This window comes from Trachurus japonicus, chromosome 12 (genome assembly GCF_045865225.1).
Source record: "Trachurus japonicus isolate A0001 chromosome 12, Traja_1.0".
NCBI lineage: Eukaryota > Metazoa > Chordata > Actinopteri > Carangiformes > Carangidae > Trachurus > Trachurus japonicus.
Genome location: NC_140918.1, coordinates 19,021,105 through 19,035,556, shown reverse-complemented (window position 1 = coordinate 19,035,556; position 14,452 = coordinate 19,021,105). Strand labels below are relative to the sequence as shown.

The 14,452-nt window shown below is 42.7% G+C and overlaps 1 protein-coding gene across 5 annotated transcripts in view; it reads right to left on the bottom strand.

Moving 5' to 3' along the window:
• Positions 1–1,391: 1,391 nt before the first annotated feature.
• The window catches only part of sh2d3ca (SH2 domain containing 3Ca), a 61,483-nt gene continuing 48,422 nt past the window's right edge, over positions 1,392–14,452 (bottom strand). For 3 of the 5 annotated variants that reach the window (XM_085793730.1, XM_085793729.1, XM_085793732.1), the window contains 11 exons: positions 13,072–13,221; positions 11,992–12,269; positions 11,750–11,827; positions 10,390–10,517; positions 9,887–10,259; positions 7,185–7,314; positions 6,938–7,053; positions 6,228–6,399; positions 6,023–6,134; positions 4,846–5,052; positions 1,392–3,815 (listed from right to left, as the gene is read on the bottom strand). In XM_085793730.1, coding sequence (XP_085649856.1) covers positions 3,640–3,815; positions 4,846–5,052; positions 6,023–6,134; positions 6,228–6,399; positions 6,938–7,053; positions 7,185–7,314; positions 9,887–10,259; positions 10,390–10,517; positions 11,750–11,827; positions 11,992–12,269; positions 13,072–13,221 — 1,920 coding nt within the window. In that variant the 3' untranslated portion in view covers positions 1,392–3,639. The remainder of the gene's footprint in view (positions 3,816–4,845; positions 5,053–6,022; positions 6,135–6,227; positions 6,400–6,937; positions 7,054–7,184; positions 7,315–9,886; positions 10,260–10,389; positions 10,518–11,749; positions 11,828–11,991; positions 12,270–13,071; positions 13,222–14,452) is intronic. The other 2 variants (XM_085793731.1, XM_085793733.1) reach the window with 1 other exon arrangement.

The following is a 14,452-nucleotide window of genomic DNA, read 5'->3' as shown; positions in this document are numbered from 1 at the left end:
CATCTGTACTGTGGCACACACACAGACACACACTCACATGTTGACAGAAACACACACTGATACACAAACATGCACAAGCACACAGAGAAACACACACTCTCACACATGCATGGATACACACACTCATACACACACAGTCCATCTGTCTTTGTCTCCCTCCCACTGCCATCACCATGGGTCTGTCTACAAAACAATGTGTGATGCTTCGCACAATACGCATGCTTCGTGCACTCCTACTGTGCGTTTTCTGTGAAACAGGAGCAACACACTTACAGATTTTTCCATGCATTACAAATATTTTAAAAACAGACTAAACAGAGTACTTCAAGTGCACAGGAGGCTGCACAGAATGTGATCCAAGAGATGTGAATTGGGGAGGATGTTGGTGTATGTGGAGGAAGTCCAGAAACCACTGGAAGTCAGGAAGTGCTGCTCTGCACAGTCACCTCAACAGGACCAGGAACCAAGATGCTCTTAACTGCAATTGGCTGGAGGAAGGCCTGTAAACTGTAAATTATAGGAGGGTCAGCTCAGCTGTAGTTGTAGAAATGCTGCTGCCTACTGGCTACTATTGTGTATTACAAAATAGCCACTTACTACAGATGAGTCTTTTTTAAGTCTCAGGACTCAAAAGACCTAAAACAGTTGTTGCTCAGCCTCTTTGGTGGAACTGGCGGTGATGGCGATGTATGTGAATGTGTGAAGGTATATGGCAGTGCAGTGCAGCTCACCATCACCTTCATCTTCTCCTGTGCCAATAAGAGATACAAAGGGAAAACTCCCCTCATTGTTAATTAAATATTTTAAAACAGAGTTATGTGTAGTTTAAGAATTTGAATCATTTTCTCAAATTCATGGGCACTGTAGCTTTAAGAAATTAGATTTTTTTTTGAATACAGAATTTATCTAAATAAAATGACTTTTCATGTTAGAATAGGGAAAGTATCTGGGTCAAGGTCCCCTGACCGAAAGTTTGTCTATTAAAATACTGAAACTGAGGTAAATCACCGCCAGTGCGGTTATATATATTGCAATTATTTTACTTTTTTTTTTTGACCAAACAAATAACCACACAAGAAAATAAAAGACAGATTAGTTGATGGTGAAAATAAATGATTGTTACGGAAAAATATTACTCTTAACCTGGGTAAATAAGTATTTGATACTGACTTCAGCCACAGATTTGATTCTCCAGTAAGAACTTGTGTCAGTACGTGTCAGTGTACTGTATATGGGACTGACTCCAAACCAGTACAGTGTGGCTCATTGATGAGTTCATTATAGTTTGGAGTTTGATGATTGTAAAATATTAATCAGATTTTTCTCAGTAAGGTTTTATATTACACCGATAACGTCCCATACATTTTGGTTTGAATAAAGAATCAAAGTCATTGAGACAAGCAAATCATTTTATTAAAAAAAAGAAGAAAAAAAAGTGAATTGCTATGTACAGTACGTAAAAAAAACATGAGATCCAACCTAAATCATTTCTTATCTTTTTGTTTTTCAAGTTCATCTCATACAGTCCTGTTACACATAACAGGAGAATGGACACACGGTCAGAGCATTCCTGTACAGCATTCAACAGACAACAAATAAAAACATTACATCATTGTCACCTTTTCATCATCAGGGTTCGCAGATATCAAACCTAAACCAGCAGGCATCCTCTTGGTCTCAAAACACACACAGTCAACATTTGTCCCTTGTGTGTGTTTGTACGTCTTCTTGTTTTACAATTACAGATTCATTGTTTTTTGCTGACTATAGACTGCCCCCTGTTGGACTACAGAGGGAACTGACACACGACGACTCACCTTGTGAACTTTGATCTGCACAGCTCACTCAAATATACCTCAGACCAGAAAGTGGGACGATCAAACATCCTTATAAGGATATCTGATACTCATAAGGTAGAATGATATTTGTTTAGACCTATCTGACCGATATCTGACATGACTTTCATTCATATACAGGTCATCAGTTTGGATAGGAAAAAGTCTGGAATAAAGCATAGACATTTCAAAAAGAAAATGACACAAGGGAGGGAAAAGTGAAAAACTGAATAATATTTCTAGGACTAAATGTTCATTTTAGGGGTCTCAGCCCTTAGTTGAAATGATTGCATAGTCCTGAGAGTTGGCTCCACCCCTCTCAGGCCCACATACCGTAAATACACCACTGGACAGTCAGTCGACCAGGATGTAATCCCTTTGCAATAAAATTATTCTGATTATTTGAAGTCAACACAAGAAAAAAAACAAAAACAAAAAAACTCATTGTCTGTAGCAGGGCTGTGATCTACACATCCTTCACTGACTCATTCATTAAACTTTTCAGACTGAAAATAAAAAAAGACACATGTCAGAATTTCTCCATCTGTTGAGCTTCATTAAAGATAATCCACAGAGAAGAAATATCTCCACCGAATCATTTCTCAATTTTGACTCATCTTGATATTCAAATAATCATCTTAAAGCAACATTTGACTTGGTGCAACATTTGCATGCATCAAGGATTTTCTTTTTTTTTCTGTTAGTCTATAAACTACAGCTCCAGACTGCTGGAACCGGAGCCATGATGAAGCATGTTCGTAAATGCTTCTACACTAAGTGAAACATTGCTTTAATTTAACTAGATTTAAAGAGTGTACACCCCTCTGTCTCTAAATGCTTGCGTTTAGCTATGTTTTGTGCACGAGACACACAATATCAAATGTGTTAGTTGAACTACAACAGAGGGAGGCTTGCTTAGTCCTCTTAATGTTTTTAACTTCTTTGCAAAGCCCTCTTACTGAAGTTGCAGCATTACTTTTGCAAATGTTTCATTTCTGATACATTTATTAATGCATGCCTGATACATTTTTAATGGGATTCAATGGGTCTGCTTGATACATATTTAATGAGGTTTTATGAACACGGTTTCCTCAGAATGAGCGCTGACGGATTCTTGTGTGATACTTTGGTGAAGCAATGTCCATAATGCTCTGATATCCTTTAATCATACCAAATAAATAAGACAAAAAAAAGCTTGAATGACACAGAAAATGAAGGAATGTAAACATACATACAGACACACACTCACTCAGTCACACAGACTAAACATCAATATACTGTATGAGCTATGTAAGTTATTGTTGTTTTTTCTGCTACAGTGTGTGACAGCAGTTGTTTGAAACAAGAGAGTGTCTGTGTTTTATTGGAGCAAAGCCAGACTCTGCAGCTCTGTTTGGCCCTCGGGCCACACCGTACACATGTTACTCTTGGTACCAAGCAGAGGAGCGGGCCGTCCGTCTCCCCCATACTCTTTACTACTTAGCTTGTCTTCTGTTTGTTGCCATTTAAATATTTTAGCGCCAAGTGGGGGAAGTCCACAGGGGGGAACAGGAGGAACCCCATGCCTTATTTGGAGTTCACAGTCAGTGCAACACATGTTTTAAGTGAGTAACCCTCTTCTCAGTGCTCTTTTAGCTGCCTCTTCAGTCACTCTCACCCCTCCCAGTGTTCACATTGGTTCTACATCATCCTTGGCGATGCAAAACAAGACCATGATACCACTATGAGTGGTGAGTGCAGATGGGGGGGGGGGGTGTTTTTTCTTTTTTTTTTTTTTTTCAATGGCGGGTGTTCAGGGCAGGTGCTATAGCTCACTGTGACGCACTGGAGGCTCTAGCTTGTGTGATAGGGCAGTAAGAACCTTGTCAAACTTCTCGTAGCGCTCTGATTGGCTGCCCTCGGAGCCGCGGCTGCCCCACAACAGACGCATCTGAAACTCCGTCTGGAAGATCTCGTGTATTTCTGCCCGCTCCTGGAATCCTGAGGGGAGGAGAGGAGAGGAGAGGAGAGGAGAGGAGAGGAGAGGTTACTTTATGTAGATTACATTCATAACAATCACGGTGAAATAGAGCTGTAAGTGTAAGTGATTAAAAACATGAATGAAATAAACCAACTTAAAATGTACAAATGTTGTTAGACTTGACAAAATTATACTTGGACTAAGCAACATTTTTATTGTGCTTCAGATCAAATATAACTGCATTTAACCACATTTCACTTTGTATTAAAAGTAACTATATCTATAAAAAAAGAATAAAGATCAAACCATAAACAACATATTACAAGTACCTTAAACTAAGTAGCCACATTTGCCATTTCCTCTGTTTACGCCCACTTTTTAAATCAGACTTTTCATATATGACTCTGTTCTATATGCTGAACCTCAATAGAGGTGGTTGAAAGCTTTGATAACATTAGTAAGTAGACCATTGAGATGGGATTATTAGTCACACAGGTAAAGAATGAACCTCAATACTGTGCTCAATCTGACTATTCATTCTGCTCATTTGCTCATTGCACAGAGGCTACACAGAAATATGCCACTGTGCCTTCTTCATTAGTCGGTGCAATTCTCCCCAATGCTTAATAAAAAAAATGGAAACTCTTCAGCTCCACTCTATACATCCACTAAAGCCTCCTCAGCTGAAGCAGCCCTAATAACTGTATGAAGTATGCGTCTTAGTTGTGGATTAAAAAAGTGTTGATGAAAGGAGCAGACTGAGGTCAGGCTGATCGATGGCCACATATAACAGAAAACAGATTTGAATTGACAGTTGCTGAAAGACTGTTCAATAAAGCAGTAATGGCCTCAAACTGAGAACCAATACAGAACTGTTAGGGATCAATACAGTCAACACAGTAACCACACATGAACGATCATTACAGCAAATCTGTGATGCCGTGACCCTGATGCTGTACACATGCGTCCTCGTTAACATCGATACGTTAACGGCATGAGATGTAACACACGTTGGCACGGCAACAAGAAGCGGCGAGAACGTGGACTTACCCTGCAGTTTGGTCTCCACGTTGGTTTTGTAGATTCCCCCGTGGTGTGCGATGGTACGGGCCGCCTCTAGGTGGTACATGACCACGTCCACTCCCACCTCGGCGCTCTCCCACGCCTCCAGCGACTCCCCGAGAGCCAGGCCTCGCTCCAGCAGGGACAGGACGGGGATGATGTGGGGGAAGGAGGTGTTAGACAGAGCGCTAGATTCTGTAGGTGAAGGAAGAAACACACACAAACACACATTTTGGAGTGAAACATGCATTGCCAACACACACCAACTACTTACAGCGGGGAAAATAAGTATTGAACGTGTCAACATTTTTATCAAAAAAAAAAAAAAAAATCTAATAGAGCTATTGACATGAAATTTTCACCAGATGTCGGCAACAACCCAAGTACAGTAATGCACACGTACAAAGAAATCCAAATACTTATGTCCATAAATTAAGTAATGTGTAATAAAGTGAAATGATGCAGGGAATAAGTATTGAACACACGAAGAAAAGGAGGCGCAAAAAGGTACGGAAAGCTAAGAAAGCAGCTGGAGTCTGTCACTGTTTAGAAAGTAATCCTGTCCCCTATCAGTGCAAAGTTATATCAGCTGGTTTAGTCCAGTTGACGCCTATAAAAAGCTTTCTCATCACCAAGGTGTCACATAAGAGGCATCTCATGATGGGGAAAAGCAAAGAGCTCTCTCAAGACCCTCAGAAACTTATGTTGCAGAACAAACTGATTGAGATAAGAAACAAACGCACACCGTAATTCTTGTACCGGTGCTGGCAATGGAATATGTAAGGAAGGAAAGAGAAACATGGCGTTTCTCTGTCCTTCCTTGCAGAACATATTGATGGAATCAGTTACAGACGTATCTGAATGCATCGTTTTATCCGTTAGTGCCGTTATCCGGAACTAAAAAGAACAACATTTTACTATAAACTGGCCACGACCAGGTGCTCCTCACAAGATTTCCGAGTCAAAAGAAAACTAAGAAGAGCTACCTAAGAGCCAAAGATCACTGACAGAGAGCTTTATAGAGACCTGCAATTAGCAGGTAGTTATATAAAAACAAAACAATGAGTAATGCATTTAACCACCATGGCCTCTATGCATGCTCACCATGTAAATACTTATTTTCCCCGCTGTATATACTTATGATTACTGCTCACTAGAATCTCACCTTTGCCATCGTTCATATTCTTCATAAAAGGTTTGAGTTTCTTCTCGTATAAAATAGCGCCCTCTGTATGTCTCTGCCGTAACGTCACCCACGTCTGCTCCAGGCGGGAAATCTAACACAATTAAAGATTAAAAAAACACATTTTAAGAATACAGCTGAGTTTTTGTGCTCATGATAGTGACTTGGTATCGTATCTGCCTCTTACCTGCGGCAGCTCCAGAGCTCTCATCACGGCAGCGAAGCCAAACATGTTGCCCAGGTTGCTCTTCAGCTCGGCCGCCAACTGGATGGTCTTATGGAGCAGAGCCGCCCTCTCCTCCGTGCTTCCTGTGCAGCCTAACAGGTCCACCGCCATCATGATAGACATGGTGTAGAACCTAAGAGAGGAAGAGGAGCACGCAATTCAGTAAAACTCAATAAAAGGTTCATTACAGCAGTTGACAGGGAAAATGGGAATGTTGAGTCAAAGCCGCTCTGGAAACTCACACTGTGACAGAGCTTCTAGATGCTGATGAAATATAGATTATTTCAAGTACTCTGTTGAATAATTTTACAAAAAGGTTCTTTGGAAACTTTAGCAAAGTTAAGAAAGAAAGTTGTAATGCACAGTTTGATTCCTCACATTTAGTTTTTATTAAGTTGGCTTCAGTAACATGCTGAGAGCATGTTGAGAAGTATCTATCACTGTGTATACCCAACCAGAGGAGGGGAAAAAAAGGAGGTGAAACTGAGGATGAGAAGAAGAGGAACGATGATGAGAGATTTAGGGGGTGGAGATAAAGAACTGCAGAGTGAAGAGAGGAGATGAGAGGGCGGACAGAAGCTGAAGTGCAGTGGTGATCAATATTTGAATTAATGAAGGAGGTCGTTGTGTGATGCACAGAGGAAGACAGTGAGAAACAAATGTGTTGGTACCTCTCCAGTAGGTCAAGTCTCAGCTGGTGTCCATGTGGAAGTGTCAGTAACTCCAGCCCTGAAGACACTCCCATCATTCTTTGCGTCTCTGCAGTTACACCCAGTATTCTAGCCACCTGGTCCAAGAATCAGAAACATTAATTATACATGAGCTGTGTGTCTGTTTGCCTGCCTATGATTATGCACAACTTTGTATGCATGTATGAACACATATATATATACAGTAAGTGTGCTTTTCCGTGCGTACCCTGCAGTCCACCATGGTGATGTGTTTGGCTGCGGTCCTGGCGTCCACCTCAGCCAGCAGCTCTTTGACTCTCTTCAGCACCGACATCTCCAGAGGCTTATTCTCAGCTGGCATAAGGCAAGACTCGTACCTGCACAAGAGCGATTACGCCGCATTAGAAAACTAGGACAGGATAGGAGCACCGGCGAGGGCTACAGCTACAGCAACAAGAGCATTGTAAAGATAAACGGGTTGCAACAGATATCTTAGTATCCTTGCAGGCTCGTACATACAGTGGTCCCCCCAGTGCTTAGGTTCAAAGATCATGTAAACAGAACATAAAGAAGGTTTTGTTGAAAGGTAGAAAAATAAACTTGTCGGTGCTGCTACTGTTAGATACTGTGCAGTGGCATTTATGATATGCAATTTATACTTATGTGCCAACTTCTTATATGAAGTCGGTAAATCTAAAATCTGTAGAGCTGTGCTGATGAATGAGTCAGTTGTAAATCAGTCCCACAGCTCCTTAACAGGGGGGCTTAAGGTTATTTGTTCATTTAATGAAAACTAGTATCATAAAGCTGAGGATATACCAGTGACACTATATTTACATCTGAATTACTAAGGGTCAGAGTGGCCATCAGCACCACAGGGACAAACCCTAAACCATGTTTTGTCACATCACCTGGGAGAACAAGATGTTTTTCACTATTTTCATTTTAAGGAGATAATCTGATTTCAGTCCACCTTCAAGAGCAAAAATAATGAAGAAATAACCAAATTTCCAGGTTTTCAAACTGCAGGATAATTTCATATTTGGTCATATGTTGTTCAGAACTAAATGTCTGTGCTATAATTTTGAGTTTTGCACAGTTGGAAACTTTTCAAAAACGTTTTATAAACCAAAGAATTCATATACTGATCCGTAAAACAGATGAATCAATAATTAAAATGATCATTAGGGGTCAGTGGTTGACTGTCTATAAAAAAACAAACAAACTAAAGTTTTACTGAGCCTGTCCCTGACAGCAAGCTGACCTGTCCTCTGGGTGGAAGCTTGGCTGCATGTGTTGTCAGGGACTGGACTGTCTGGCCAATAACAAACCATCCATGTGTCCTAATTATGTTGTTTTCTCTTCAACTAACCAGTCCCCGGTTCACATTGATGCCTAAAACATGAGCAGCCCTTACTGCCTTAACTGCCAGTCTCTCCAGTGTTGGCACAGTAACCCCCCAGCACCAAAAATCCACAGGGGGACTCTCTTGATGTCCAAAACTGCTGCTCGCTCCATCTCTGCCGCACGTACCATTGCTGTTCTACAAGCCTCGGACACTGTGTCCTCCCCCGGCGCCGCAGGCCTTGTAAAATACAGTATCTGCTGTGACTATGACCACAGTATAAAGTCTGCCTGCCCTCCAGCCCTTTCCCACAGGACCGTCAGCCGTTTACTCAAGTCTGTCTCCCAGTGTCTGCTCACTCATGCTGTAGCCGTGCTGCAGCGCCTGGACAAAATTGCCTCACTCTCGTTTTAGTGCCCTTTGTGACAAAATGTCAGCAGATGTATTGACCTTTCCACACAGCAACTTTACATCCTAATAGAATATGACTCTGTGTACAGAGACTTGGGATAGACAGGTACCTACATTAGGAAACACTGGTAAACTACAGGTTGAATAAATCTCCTTTGTTTGTATGCATCTTTCACATCCCATTGCAGATATTGTTTTTCCTACACTTCACCAATTCATTTATACAGCCTGCTTTACTTTATGAATCACAAAACACCCTGCGGCTTCATCCACCCTCTGAATTTTAACAAGTATGCTTTATGATTTTCTTTTCTTTGTCTGTCGTGTGTGTTTTGTCTAACCTGAACACTTCACAGTGACTGCTTACTTTCTTGGAAAACAGACTGCCTTGGAAAACAGACTTTCAAAACGTGACCACTGTAATCTTTTTCATTCTATGTAATATTTAAAGCAGAAGTAAGTGATCCGGTCGTTTTGGCTAACTTCTTGTGAGCCGATGGAGTTAGCAGTCCCCGCCCTCGTCCCTACGTCACCACATTCATGCGCATCCCTTGGCTGCACACACAGAGAGGACCGCCCCTTTATGCCGTTCTCTCTCCTCATTGGATAAAGGTTGTAGGATACAAGGAAAGTTTTCTCCTCGGCTTACAGCAGAGCAGAGGGACTGACAGCAGTGTTTCCCATTAATTAGTCTCGTTAGGGCCCGCCACAGTCTCTCACAGAAAAAAAAAAAAAGCGAGGCGACAGTTTGAGAGGCTGACTGGCGGAGATGAGAGCTGGTGAAACGGTAGCATGGTTATTTAAAACACCATCTCTGATCTCTGATCTCTGCCTGCACATAGATACACAGACAGGGGCGCACGCTAAATGCGCTATATCGCGCTAATTGCTCAGCTGCGGCGCTATATCATATATATAAACACTCTATATAAGTGATTGCTGTCGGAAGATATAACTATTTAAGACTTATATTAACACAAATATTCCGCTTACTTCTGCTTTAACTCAACGGGGGGAATAGAGTCATGCATTGTTGGTGCAAATAACAGGCTGCTGTGTACCAGTTACTGCAGGTTTCTTACTGTATGGTTTGTGTATATGTCAAACTCCAAAAGCTGTTTCGGTGTTGTGTGTCCTGTTCATCTAGACTGAGTGTCTTTTGGAAACATAATGTGGAATTTTGTGTCTCGTACCTGGATGGTCTGAATGAAGACGTCGTTTCCACCTGTGGAGCAGAGAACATCCCTTCTCCTTCCTCCCTCGCTCCCTCCTCCCTCCCTTCCTCGACTCGCAACCGCTCCACGTAGCTCTTGGCGGGGGGCTTGGGGGGGCCAGCGGGGCAAGGTCTGAGGTCACAGTAGCTCCCTGCTGTTTCTGAGGAATGTGATTGGTAGCCGGGATGGTGGGCGGGCGAGGAGTGTGCTGAATGAGAGGTATGCGCCGGATGCTCTGGAGGGTTGTTAGTGGCGGAGGGGCTGAGCTGGGGGTCGCTGGAACGACGCATCGCAGGGGAGGGTGGGACGACAGCCAGAACCCGCCCGCTGGAGTGGGCTCTCTGCCTGGTGACTGGAAAAAAAGAGAGGAGTCTTACAATCCGCCTCCGGAAGATGTGTCTGTGAAATTGAGGGGCGTGCATTTATTCTCTATTCATGCATCTGAGCTTGTGTGTGTGTGTGTGTGTGTCGCTGTCACTTACTAGCACTATACGCGGGAGACAGCGGGGTTTCCCCAACAGGTGACAAGGGGCAGCGGTACTCCTGAATCTGGTCCATGCTCATTGCACAGTTCCGCATTGCGTCTTTGTGGTGGTGGATTGTCGACGGGCTGCAAACACAGCATTTTTTAAAGATGTTAAAAATCTTTGTGTGTGAACTTAAAGCTGTCACGGTGCTGAGGGGAACCACACACAGTGCAAAAGTGCAAATCAGGACGTCACGTTGATCAGTTTCAGGTGACAGGAATGGTGCGGTGAAGAATGTTAATGTTTATTACATCAGGGTGAGAGGAGGGAGAGTGGTAATTCTTCTACGTCAGGATGCACATATATTATATATCAGGTTATTTATGGATTAAAATGGGTTTAAGGCTTAAAAAGAAAGAGCCAAAAACACATGCACAATGTGAGAACATCCAGAAAATAACAAGCCTCATTAACAAAATGTATTGGTGAAAATATATTTCTCCACACATCTTAAAGGGATAGTTCAATATTTTGGCAAATTGGCCCATTGCCATAATCCTTATACTCTTCGTTAATTTGTTACCTTTAATTGTTGGTGTAAGATATTTATAGAACAGCGGAGCAGAGCCGTGCGCAGAGCTACGCTACAGAGGCTAATGGAATTTCTTGGTTCATGCAAGACCGCCGATGCGTGTTTCCGTCCGGAGCAGTTTTTCGGCAAGCAGCAGTCTCTGAATTTGCCTCAAAAACAACTCTGTCTCGTAACGTTTTGTTATTATCTCATAGTGTGGTGAATGTGCAGGTCACAACTTGTCCACCAGAGCGTTTTGGAGTTGTTGGATTGTGTATTTGATGAGTTTGATGAGGGAAACCAAGAAATCCCATTAGCCTCCGTAGCGTAGCTCTGAGCAGCTTGCGGCTCTGCTCCGCCGTTCTCAAAATAGCTTGCACCGACAATTAAAAGGACCGAACCTGCTGCTATGACTATAGGGATTATGGCAATGGGCCAATTTGCCAAAATGTTGAACTATCCCTTTAAGTACAGTGTGTTAGTACCACCGATTTTGTCCCATGGAATACAAGATTAAAGAACTTAAAAAACTCCCTAAGAGGATAAACATTTATTTCCACTGTACACAACATATTTTGTATATTTGTAGTTTGTAGTTTCATACAGCCTCGTTTTGTTTGAAAGTTGAGTGAGCCGGTGCAGAGGAGGTCACGAGAAACAAGTTGCTCTGAACGCACTAACAGGACTTTATTACTAAGGGAGGTGCTACTGGTGTCTGTGGAGTGAGGGGACTGTGGGGACGTGGGAGGTACGTTCACTAGTTTAGTGCTCAAACACAACACTGGTGTCACACAAACACACAACCTGCTGTTGGGCACAGGTTCCGGCTCTGGTTCTGGAGGTGCCACTGGTGTCTCAACTGGGCTGGGACTCTCTGAGTCACTGATCGTATGTATGACATAAAGCAAGAATGAAACAAAGGCAAACATGATATGAAAACTCAGGAAAAAAAGAGAACGGTCAGGATTTCATTATTGGCTGCTCAGATGGGGAGCTGCATCTGAAGGACACACAATAACGTTACACTTCTTTTCGTCCCGGCTCACCTGTGAGGAATCATCTTCTCTGTCGTCAGCCCGTCGGTCATGGTGACGCTCCTCCTCTTGATGTACGCTCCTCTCTGACTGGACGGTGAGTAGGCGGAGCCCTGCTTGCTGCTGGCCAGTGCGAAGGTGGCCTCCAGGTAGCGCAGGGGGAGGGTCCTGCTGACCGGACAGTAGATGTGGACACCGCTGGACTGAGAGACTGGTTTGCGCTGGCCTATGTAGAACCGCACAAGCTCCTGGACCGAGTCGAAACTGTCCGTCTCCAGCATGTACTGCACCTGAGGGTGAAGAGAGACAGCATTTAAAATACCAACTGTGGGGGTTTTATATACCTACTGTAATTAACTTGTACCATAAAAACTAGTGGATTTTATCGGAGGGGAGAAAATCAGAGCACGTGTTTTCGTTTGAAGCTCGATAACTCTACAGGGGAGGTCTCCCCTCCGTCTCCCCCCTATGTTTTGTATCAAGTGGTTACAGATCTCTTTCAAAAAGCTGCTGGTCCTCTGTTATTTGCACAGTGCTTAAAACCAGTTTACACAGTGCAGAAATATCAATCGCCTGCTTCAAACTCGTGATAGAATGAAACAGAATCAGCAGGCTGAATGGAAACTAAGGTTTGGAGGTGGACAGAATGGAAAGGCACAGCTGGCCAACAAGGCACACTGCCTCCTCCATCATTACAGACAACCTTTCTCATGGAGGATGAAGGTCCAGTTGCTGAAGGTGTTAAACGCCTTGTCAAAATGCATTTCATTCAAGTGCAGTGAGGGTCTGAACTAAGATAAGAGAAAGAGGCTTAAAGCCTGACGGACAGGATGAGTGGTTGAAACACTGGGGGTGGTTGATTCATTTAATCTTTTAGCATTAGACAAACCAATATCAAAATATTCTCCATTGCCCTTTATAGCTCTAGAATATAAAGTAAATGCGCAGCACCACATGATCTATGTTAAAATTACAGCATAAGAACAAATGGAGCGAATAGAGCGAACAGTTTGAAAGGCAGAGCACATCAAAACTCATAGTTAAGAGGAGCTGAGAGCTGAGACAGACTGTCAGTAAAAGCTGAATACAAACCTTGGTCTCATTGGATTTGACCAAGACTTTGCTGATCTTGAAGTGCAGCACCTCGTTATCCCACCGACAGGTCAGGACGTAGTCGCCCACGCTGGTCAGAGAGTCACGCACCAGGAAATCTCCATTACGTACAACCAGAGTCTCTGACACCTGACAGAGGAGGAGGGAAAAAAAGTATATGTTTTTAAATTAGTAAAAAGGGAGACATGAAAATCTTCAATCCTAAAGGGCTGGAAGCAAAGTTGGCTCACTGAAGCGGGAGCATGTGTGTGAACATTTTGTTACTGACACTCTGACTGTTTAATAATTGAATGGAGAGAATCATGATTATTTATGACAATGCCTTAGGACAGTTTGTGTTGCTGAACAAACACAAACTACGTCTCTCGCTGCCAAACTGTCTCTGTTATGCACAGTTTGAATTGGCAATGACGGTTAAAATGTCAGCCACGACGGCCGGGATGACTTTCTGAGGACACGTTTTTATTGAGTTCAGCACTTCTGTAAAAAGTTATTATTTTGAAATTATCGACAAAAACAAGCGTCCCAGAAATGCAATCTGCCGCTGATGGTCAACGGGACAGCTTCAGGCTGTAGATCTTGCTGATGCCAAACATTGTGGTTTCTGTGAAGAGATCACACATATTGACCCGGTGGCCATAACATATTTCAAACTGAGCGGTTTTTCCTTTAGAAAAATCTACATGAAGGTAGCAACACTTTAAACTCACCCATCACAGGGCATGAAGTATGCAGCACAGAGAGTCAATGACCAGCAGGAGGCAGTATATACACACATGAAAACAAGTGCAGGACCCTCTTCTTTTTTTTTTCTTTTTTTTTTTTAGTTTTTGTGGGATTTTATTTATTTATTTAATCCCTCATTGCTCTTAAGAATGAATCATGTTTTTCATGGCAATTTGGAACAAAGTAAATAAAAACAATGTGACTCCAGAAAACTCCCGCTTCTCTGCACACACATCCTAAAAGTCTTAACTTTAAAAGGGAAGAACAACGGAACAGGATGAAGACAATGAGCAGGAAGGAAGGATGGGATTTAGGGACACTAATGTACAGTATCCGCCAACAGGGTGTGTGTGTCTGTGTGTGTGTGTGTGTGTGTGTGAGAACCAGTCATTAAGTGTTGTTTTGGAAACCGGAGCGTTCAGGGTTTCCCCAACTTTACACTGGGGCAAATCTATGAATACATGAATATTTTATGTAAATTAAAAGGAGGAGAAACTCACAGATGGCTGATTTGAATCTGGGTGTGTGTGTGTGTGTGTGTGTGTTTGTTGGAGGGATGGAGAGACGGGGAACAGAGGTTGATCGGTAGACAGAGGCTGTGTCTATTTACAAGTACACCCTCCACATGTGCACG